Below are 9,999 nucleotides of genomic sequence, written 5' to 3'. Positions count from 1 at the left end.
TGACAGGTCTCTACCAGAGACGTATACGGCGTCTCTACGTCACTCAGTCCAAATATGGTCACTTCTGTTCATTGGTTGTCAAAAAAACAACATGGCGACGACAAAATCTGCGAACTCGAGGCTTCAAAACGTCGGTCCACGAACCGATGGGTGACATCAAGATGACTACGGCCACTTCTTACATACAGTCTGTGGTTTTAAGTAAATCCACTAATGGCGGCGATTTCATATCCTTCCAAAGGAATTCAAATGTTGCTGTTTTATATGTTGTGAACAGACCTTTAAGCAAACCGTGTCCCTTCTTACAGATTTGATTTCACCAAAATTCTCTTTGCATTTGCTCTCAGGGCTTTGAGCTTTGATTTGAGCCGTGCACGTAGTTTGTGATTAAAGTTGTAAAGGGCTGCCGACGCTCACAAAAAACAATCGGGTGCAGGTAAGAACATGTCGGTGTGTGTCATTCTCCAAAAGTTCCATGCACAGAAGAAAGTGTTTTGAGCCGTGGGTCTGAAGACCTCGAGGGCTCCAGGTCCTGTCCGGCAGCTCAGTGGGTTTACAGAAGCACCAACGCTGTCTGCCCTTCAATGCTGAGTAAGAACTCTCACATGATCGGAGTGTGTTGTGTTGCTAACCCAACACACTCCTCCATGTCTTTGAGTCTGACATGTTGACACGTTGCCGAGAACATGAACGGAGTCGCATAAAGGCTGGTTGTCATAGAAATGCTCTGAGAGGCAGAATTAGAAAGGCTGCAGACAAAGTCTGGGAGAAGTCATGGTAACAAAGTGTGTGTGTGTGTGTGTGTGTGTGTGTGTGTGTGTGTGTGTGTGTGTGTATGTGTCGTTAATTTTAGTACTTGCAGCCAAACTAAGAATTGCGATGCATTATTCTTCGTAGGTAAAGCTGACACTGAATGAGATGAGCCTCCACCATGAGACTGACCAGCTTCTCTTCTCTTAACTAACACTACTACTTTAAACTAGATTTCAATCATTTATTCTTTATTTCTTTGCATGCAGGATGTTATATTTGTGTTATTTTGTCATGTGGTTGATGGACCTCTGTGTGTTTGATGAGCGGTGGACGGCCCCGTTATCTCAGCAGAGTTAATTAGATCTGACTGTAATTCACCGGACTGTAATTAACTTTTGGTCAGAGTAACTGCCGCTGCGCGCCGTTACTCTGACCAAAAGTTAATCACAGCGCTGACGGACGGACTGCCGCTGCACGAGCACACGAGCCCAGAGGAACCGTCTCTTGGTGATACTCTCATTATGGTGGAGTATCGAGAGGTCAGCTCACACTCACTCAGCCTTTATTAAGCCTCATCTGTCTGTTTGAAGACATTTTCGAATGTGCAAAGCGTGAAGAGCAAAGAAGGTGTCTGACAAACATCAGTTCATAAGATTCATGGAGCTAACGCTACTGTAGCTCTCAGTAATGTAATCATCTGGAAGACAATTTGCAGAAAACACTAGACCTATGTCGTATTTATTGTTGAGTTGTGAATTTATGTTTCCAACAATTTTTAAACCAGACAAATCAGTTCGGCGTGTTTCATTCGGTCGCCTGTCGGTGGCTTTTTATTGGTCAGTTTTTACTCTATCTTCACCGGTTAGAAGGAATTTAGTCATCAGACGTCTGGATGTTCAGTTTTTAGAGAAACGAGCTGCGTTTGACCAGTTATGAAAGTCGAGTGTGTACGGTTTGGCGACATCTAGCGGCGAGGTTGCAGATTGCAGCCAACTGAAACTTCTCTCGTGTGCCAAGCGTGTAGAGAACGATGTACTGTAAATGTCAGTCAGTGTTTAGTTTGTCCGTTCTGGGCTACTGTAGAAACATGGCGGCTAATGAAAGTGATCATATATAAAGTAAAACATACTTATTATTGCTACACGCTGACACCTCTGCAGATAATGCATCCGGATCCTCCAACGTTAGCGGCAGCTCGCTATCGCTACAGGACGTCCTGTATCGCACAGCGTCGGAGAACACTTTCTAACGTGAAGCTGCTTCAGTCAGCGGTTTTTAGTGGTTTCAATCAGCCGGTCCGTTTGCTCTGGAGAGGAGAAGCTCTGCAGTACAAACCTCCAACCGACTGCACTGAAGACGACAACTCCCATGATCCCATGCTGCTTCATGACGTCACTAAAGTTTGTCTTTGTTACCGTTTTGAATGAGAAACAAATATATTAATGTTTGAGCATAAACACATGTTGACCTCCAGCAACTCCGATGCTTCGCTACAGGAGATAAACACCGTCGAAAAACAATAAAAACATGAATTTTCAAAGTATATCAGATGTGTGCACGTTGGTTTGACCTCCTTCACCCTGGTAATGAATTCCTATTTCTTCCTCACAGTGTTGAGTTAATTAGGACTCAGTGATGAGCCGATCGCATCCGTAACGACTGCAGAAACGGCTGAACGTGTGTGTTGTTTCTCCCCTCTCGGTGTGTCTCTGGATCCACTCCACCGGCTTTCTGAAATAGAAACAAAACCTGTCAAATCATCCGTGAACTAATCTCCATCGCTCAGCAATTAGTGCAGGCGGATGTCAGCCCTGACAGGAAGTGGTGACGGGAGGTGACAGCGACGATATTCATTTATTAAACTGACAAATTAATTATTGAAAAACTACTTTTTTTGTCGCTCTGACGCTAAACTGCTGAGAACAAAACAGGGTATTAAAAGCAAACGCAGGTCATTGAGTCATAATGGTGACTGTGATTAAACTCGGTGCAGACATTCATGCTCCCCTGAGGATGGACTCTGGTAACTTTGGTGACTTTAACTTTCCCGTAGCGCCGTCATCGGGTCACAGCATCACTTTGTCCAATAATTGCATGACGTTCCCATCAGCCCCTGCTCTACATTTTTCCGTGCTGATTGGCAAATGTCAACACGCTAAAATGAGATGGCGAAGATGGTCAACGTTATACCTGCAAAATATTCTCATCGTGAGCATGTTAGCGTGCTGATGTTAGCATTTAGCTCAAAGCACCTGCTGTGTCTCAGTACAGTCTAACGGATCTGCTACTTGGAGTTTATGAGTTTATGGTCTCAATCTCTAGTTTCAAGTCTTCTTCACTACAGCATGATGTTCATTTAGTACATTATGGTCCATTTAGAGTCACACAGACCATAAAGCAGGGGATGCTTTAGGGGCGGGGCTACACGGTGATTGACAGGTCTCAGGAGTCTGGGATTGTCTGTGTTTTTGTCTTTGAACTTTAACCCTTTCAGTGTGTTTCACTTCATGAAAGTTAATCTTAACATTTTGGTCGCCTTATTCATTTTTCGTTTTGTACTTAGCTCCGCCCTCTCGTATCACTTTTGTTTGCATTTTAAATGTCACTATCACAGTGACTGCGATTCATATTTGATTATTTGTGCAGCAAAGATAAATTCAAGGTAAACATTTTTTTCATCTCCTCTATTGTGTCTTGTTCCATAATACTGACCCTCACTCTTAATAATATTCCTGATGTATATAATAAACTTAGAGAACCCTTCAGTGAGGTCAGGGACTTCAAACAGAAGCATGAGGAAGGCTTCAGTCTGTTTACCAGCAGAGTGGATGAGCGGAGGCTGAGGAGGGGAGAGTCTCAGTCGGTCCAGCAGCAGAGCGTCTCATGTGATCCTCACTTTGATTTCTGACTTCAGAAGTTGCTGCTCAGCAGCTTTTCTTTCTCTCCTCCAGCTGCAGCTCTGCGTCGCTCCTCAGCGTGACTAAAGGAAGTTTCCCTTCTCTGTAAATGAGACACTAACTGATTCTGTGGGACCCGTTTTTTGAAATGGGCTCAAATTAAACGGCTTATCTCTTCTCTGCGTTATCGGCTCTGAAGGTTCCACTTGTCTCTGTGACTTCAGGCCCGTTTCCATCAGAGCCCTTTTTATCTCTGCTTGTTATTTTAGACGCCTCGGCTCATCACAGATTTGTGAAACGAGGAGCTTGTTTTCTGCCCTGTGAGCAAAACCTCGTTCAGTTTTCTCTCTGAGTCCCGCTGACGTTGAGTTCAACAGACGACTTGTTGAATGAACCATAATGTACTAAATGAACATCATGCTGTATTGAAGAAGACTTGAAACTAGAGATTGAGACCATAAACTCATGTTTACAATGTTTACTGAGGTAATAAATCAAGAGAGAAGTAGAGTCATTTTCTCATAGACTTCTATACAACCAGAGGAGTCGCCCCCTGGTGGACACTAGAGAGTGTTGGATCCCGGGCTCCTCCTGTCCTCGAGGTGTCAAGATTCTCCAAATACACAAATCCTATTTAAACTTATTCATTTTGAAAATAAACAGATCATCGGTTTTATTTATAGCTCTGCTTCATGTGCTCCAAGTGTTTGAACATTAAACCATCCAAACATGTTCTAGAAGAAAACCCCAAAAATAATATTTAAGAGCCTGAAAATGAGTGTGATGCGTCTCCTTTAAAGATCCACAAATCTCCACTTCATTATGTTTTGTTCATACATCATTCATAGTTAGATTTATGAAACATTGTATCACTAAAAACATGCAGAACATGTTCTGTTGACAGTATTTATGAAGTGATGCAACGACATATCCAAAACTCCCCCTGAATATGTATATCTCTCATATGTCAACAAAGTGAATCAATCATTTTGAACTTTATCCAATGCTCAGATTTCTGTTCTGGATATATATGCAAATTAGCACCGATTAGACAAGATAATACCTCATTTGCATATTTAAAACTACATTATTAGAAAACCTGTAACATGAGAATAATGTAAGTGATGAACTGGGGACGTTTCATGGTGGTATCTATTAGTGGTTGTTTTTTACCCTGTTCACATGAAGTGTCTCCCCTTTATTTGATATTTTGAAATGATATGTTTATGTTTAAAAGCTTGTAACATGTAAATAGTGTCCTAATATCTTTCCATCCTAACACACTCGGTAGATGAGGTGAAATGAACCAAGTGAGACAGCTGATCTATGAGCAGCACCTGGTGGACATCAGAGGAACTGCAGCTCAACAACCTGCAGCTTTCACCTCAAAACTAACGGGAGTGAACGTCTCTTCTCTGATTGGTCGAGAGACATATGACGAAGTAGTTGACCTGCTGCTCTCAGACCCTCGCTCCTTATTGGCTAATTGCCGACGTCTATTACCACCTGAGCTGCTAAATGGTTCATCGATGCACAACTGAGCCTCCTTTGAGTGCGCTTCTCCGGCTGTGTGTGTCTGTCCTTCACCCTCTGATTGGTTTATTGATTGTGCAGCTCTCTGATTGGCTGCCTGATGTGACTCTTTGTGCTTTGCTTTCTTTCTCAGCTGGACAACGTGGACGAGCAGGCGGCTCAGATCCGCAGAGAGCTGGACGGAAGGTTACAGCTGGCCGAGAAGATTTCCAGGGTGAGAGACATTTAGGAGAGATGAACATCTAGCTTAACTGTCAAAAACGTCCACCAGCCGGTGAAAGAATTGGACGTGAAGTAAACGTGCTGATGATGAACCAAGACCGCGTTTTCTTTTTGTCCCCGCAGGAGAGGAGACACCCGAAGTTCGTCTCCGCCGACATGGAGCCCCTCTACGTGGAGGAGCTGCGTTCGTCAGTCAACCTGCTCATGGCCAATCTGGAGAGTCTGCCGGTCTCCAAAGGAGGGCCGGACTTCAAGCAGAAGCTCAAACGCTCCTCCATGAACAACTCCTTCCTGGACATGGGAGACGAGGGAGACATCCTGTCCAAGTCTGACGTGGTGCTGTCTTTTACTCTGGAGGTCTGTGTGGATGAGGACGTGTAGCTTAGTGATTGGTTACATGAGGAAGTTCATTTATAGAGAACATGAGGTTTATAGGTTTATGACTTAAAATGAGTCCACATCCGACAAACCACATTTAGAGATGTCTTGTTTTCTGTAAAATTGTGATTTTCTCAGTTTCCTGATGCTCTATAGTGTCTAAGAGTAAAAGAACTCTGAGGAGACGTAGCGTGTCTTGACCCTCTGCCGGTGTCTTCAGATTGTGATCGTGGAGGTCCAGGGTCTGAAGTCCGTGGCTCCAAACCGGGTCGTTTACTGCACCATGGAGGTGGAGGGAGGAGAAAAGCTGCAGACGGACCAAGCTGAAGCCTCCAGACCTCAGTGAGTTCTACTTCCTCCTGCTCCATTCACAGTGTCTCAGTTAAGACACAGACACAGACCCCACACAGGGAGGGGGGGTCACACACAGACAGTTGTTTGAGGAGCGTTTGTACAGCTTCTGATAAACGGTGTGATTTTGGCGATTGTTTAAAGAAAACATGCTTTTCAATCCCGCAGGTGGGTTCTGACGTTCAGATATTAAAGTGATCAAACTTGTTCAGTCACAGAAATGTTGCTGCAGTTTAAAAACATAAATCCACCAAAAGACAACATTTAGCTGATTTGAAGCTCTGGATTTGATATTTAAAGGCGTCTGCAGATGCACAAAGACTCGTTTAATACTCACGAGGCTTCTCTCTGCACTCCTAACTGGATTATCGTCTGAGCTGTTTTTGAAGATGAAATGAACACGCAGCAGACCTCCTTCACACAGTTACCTGAACCACGGCCAACACGGCGCTCTGTTGTTTTTGTTTTATGCGACCTTCATCCTCCTCCAACGCCGCCGGAGCCGCGTTCCTCCTCCTCCAGTAAAACGCTGATGCAGCAGGAAGACGAGGCCGTCGTGTAACACACAAAACACACACACACTCTGGTTTCTGAAAGCCCAGCTGAGCTCAAAACCCTCTTCATGTTTCAGCGTGCGGGCCAAGCTTTTCATTCCAGGCGATCTGGGACTCAGTAGGAAGCAGGTTTATGAGCCGGTCTGAAGCAGACTTGTGTCCCCTGTGAGGCTGTAATGTTTGTTACACACCAGACAACTCAGTCTATGAGAAAATGACTCTACTTCTCTCTTGATTTATTACCTCAGTAAACATTGTAAACATGAGTTTATGGTCTCAATCTCTAGTTTCAAGTCTTCTTCAATACAGCATGATGTTCATTCAGGCGTCTCTCCGTCGCTCCTCCTCCTCCGCCCAAATAAAGGCTCTTCCGTTCATTAGTGGCAAAAAGTCAAGATGGCGACGGGCAAAACGCCGAACTCGAGGCTTCAAAGCGTCGACAATCCAATGAGTGACGTCACGATGACTCCGTTTAAAGCTGTGCCGTCGTCCTTCCTTTTGAACCGTTAATATTACGATGGATAGCTAAAGCTAGTGAAGAAAACTGCTCCAGTTCATTTTCATCATTTACACATTTCAGTTTAACTCTTCTGGAAACGTTTTAAAATCATGTTCATGAAATCAAAAGAGCAGATTCACAACACGTTCAGAGAGTTTCGTTAATTCAATTTGTTCACAAATAAAGACAGTTATGACGAACACTAATTATTCATCAAAAAAGGACACGAACATTTTATCAATACATTTCACAACCCTCGGCATCATCCCTGTGTCATGCAGTGCGTCGGCTCGTCCAGATGTTCTCCACAGCATCATGAATATAGACATATACATATAGATGTATATAGATATAGAGAGTGCAGAGGAGGACCACAAGTCCACAAGAACGGGTCGGGTACGTTGAAGAGTCAAATGAAGACGTGCCGGTTGTGTTTACCGATGAGATTGTATATTGTGTATGTTGATCTGTTTCCTCTTGAATGGATGAGACTAGAATGAAATAAATAAGTTATATTGTATAATGGAAGACAAACAAGGCATCCCATGAGATATGCATCCCTCTCTTAATAAGGAAATGAATAAATCTATTTCCATTGTTTCCACATCTCACGGTCAGCAGCGCGTCTGTGTGAGAAGCTTCAGTGCCCGTTAGCAGCGCTCTGGAGACTGATAGTCGCTCAGGGCTTCACTTCCTCGGTGGCGTTTGATGGTCGTCGGACTGCAGACAAACAGCCAATTAGAGGAGCGCAGGTCACCTGACTGCCTCCGCTGCTCCTCCTGTGTCCTCCGCTGTAATTAACCCGCAGCCTTCATCTTCAATAACACGCTTAATGGCTTAACGGACCTCATGATTATCTGTGATTACACCGCTCTCTTTAATCACAGAGGACCTTTTTATTAGCAGCACCCTTAATTAGTCTGTGACTCCTCGTGTTTGTTACAAATCAAGTACACACCTGATGATTACGTTTAGTTTTTACACTTCTCCCAGGCTAATGGAGAGACGCACAGAGGTTTATGAATGAAATCTCTTCACTTTGTTTGTGTTGATTCTTTTCCTCCTGTTTCACTCGCTGCATGGCTTCACGCTCAAAACTAATTCACCTTCTTCCAGAAAGGGGCGTAGAGCTCAGGTGGGTGTCTCTTTCAGATGTCACCCTCAGGGTTTGGACTGTAAACAGATTGAAACGGAAAAAGACACAAACAATTTCATACATCATGAACCAATTTGCCTCGGAGAGGAACACAGCAGCTGATGATAGAAAGCAGAGAATCAACACAAAGACGAAGTGACGGTTCCCTCGGGTCAGTGACAACAGGAGGTCATCCGTGTCTGTCCTCTGTCTCACAGATCAGAGGTCTGCGATCACTTAAAACACGGTGTGTGTGTGTGTGTGTGTGTGTGTGTGTGTGTGTGTGTGTGTGTGCGCGCGTGTGCTCACGCACACACCTTTTGGCGCAATGTTGCCTTGGAAACTGGGGAAAAGTGAATATGGAGTTCAGCTTTGTGAAGAGGTCACTTGTCATTTGTGCAACACACACACACACACACTTCCAATGACGGCTTCGACATAGTGTGATGGTCATCGTGAGCAGAAGGCATCGCTCTGCTCCATTAGAGCCTCAGTGAGATGAACTGATTGTTGACACTGATGGGACGGTTTACTGCCTCTGGTCCTCTGGTCCTCTGGTCCTCTGGTCCTCTGGTCTTACAGGCAGCCGGGTGACCTCGAGTACACGTTGCGATTAGGAATGAAGACGACTGCAAATATAGAAAATAATGGCCCAAATAATAATGATTATTTTTGATCTGGACAAAATGTATTTATTGGACTTTAACATTTAAAGTTACTACGAGGAACTTTCATTTTGTGTTGGTTCTGTCGCCCCCTGTGGACTAAAGTGGTAGTGTCTTTAGAAAACCTCTCATTGTACTGCAGCAGGTCTGACAGTCTGCCCCTCTCAGTCCTGGTTCTGGTTCTCCCGTGCCTCCCTTCCCTCCAGCGGGTCCAGCAATACGTCCTGGGTCTCCAGCAGCGCGGTGTCCAGTGTTGTCCGGCTGCTTCTAATTTTAGAATCGGTCCAAATTTCTGCCGGATCAGTTGATGTGTGATATTCAGTGGGAGTGAGTCATGAAGGCGGATCAATGATCTTGCTGTCCGTCATGCGGTTGGATGTCGGGTCAGATTTGGATCCGTTCTAACCTGCAGTGAGCCGGCAGCGTTTGGTCTCGACCGACAGTCTTTAGTGTAAAGTTGAGCTTCACAGCAGGACAGACGGAAGATGCTGTCGACATCTGTCACACATCTGCAGATTTATTCTTCGTCTTACTTTACGTTCATAGAAGAATCTTAACAAAGTCACGCTGCCTTCTGTCAACATGGTTGTCTTGTTTGAATAAACTTTATTAGTTGTTTTTTTCATATTTGTTACCTGCTGTTAAGTCATAAACACATGAATCAAAACAATTTAAATCAGATTTAAAATTATCTTCTTTTGCCTCAGGACTAAAGAGTTGCAGGTTCTGACTCCACAGAAAGGATGATCTATAAATATAAATGTGAAATGTAAACTCAACGCACAAGATGGATGAGAACTCTGATCCTTGTGTGTTTCAGGTGGGGGACTCAGGGGGACTTCACCACCACTCACCCGCTGCCCTCGGTCAAAGTGAAGCTGTTCACCGAGAGCACCGGGGTCCTGGCTCTGGAGGACAAAGAGCTGGGCCGGGTGAGTCCAGATCCACTACGACACACACACGAGACACACACAACCTGCAGACACAACAACACACGACACACACACAACCT

General features: G+C 44.5%; 1 protein-coding gene across 1 annotated transcript in view; it reads left to right on the top strand.

Annotated features, from left to right (window-relative positions):
- The window catches only part of cadps2 (Ca++-dependent secretion activator 2), a 109,950-nt gene that overhangs the window by 14,183 nt on the left and 85,768 nt on the right, over window positions 1-9,999 (top strand). Inside the window, exons 2-5 of the mRNA XM_031856931.1 lie at window positions 5,317-5,397; window positions 5,529-5,762; window positions 6,004-6,125; window positions 9,808-9,919. Coding sequence (XP_031712791.1) covers window positions 5,317-5,397; window positions 5,529-5,762; window positions 6,004-6,125; window positions 9,808-9,919 — 549 coding nt within the window. The remainder of the gene's footprint in view (window positions 1-5,316; window positions 5,398-5,528; window positions 5,763-6,003; window positions 6,126-9,807; window positions 9,920-9,999) is intronic.

Source organism: Anarrhichthys ocellatus, unplaced genomic scaffold (genome assembly GCF_004355925.1).
Source record: "Anarrhichthys ocellatus isolate YVR2014 unplaced genomic scaffold, GSC_Weel_1.0 scaffold2, whole genome shotgun sequence".
Classification (NCBI taxonomy): Eukaryota; Metazoa; Chordata; class Actinopteri; order Perciformes; family Anarhichadidae; genus Anarrhichthys; species Anarrhichthys ocellatus.
This window is presented reverse-complemented; position numbering and strand designations above follow the sequence as displayed.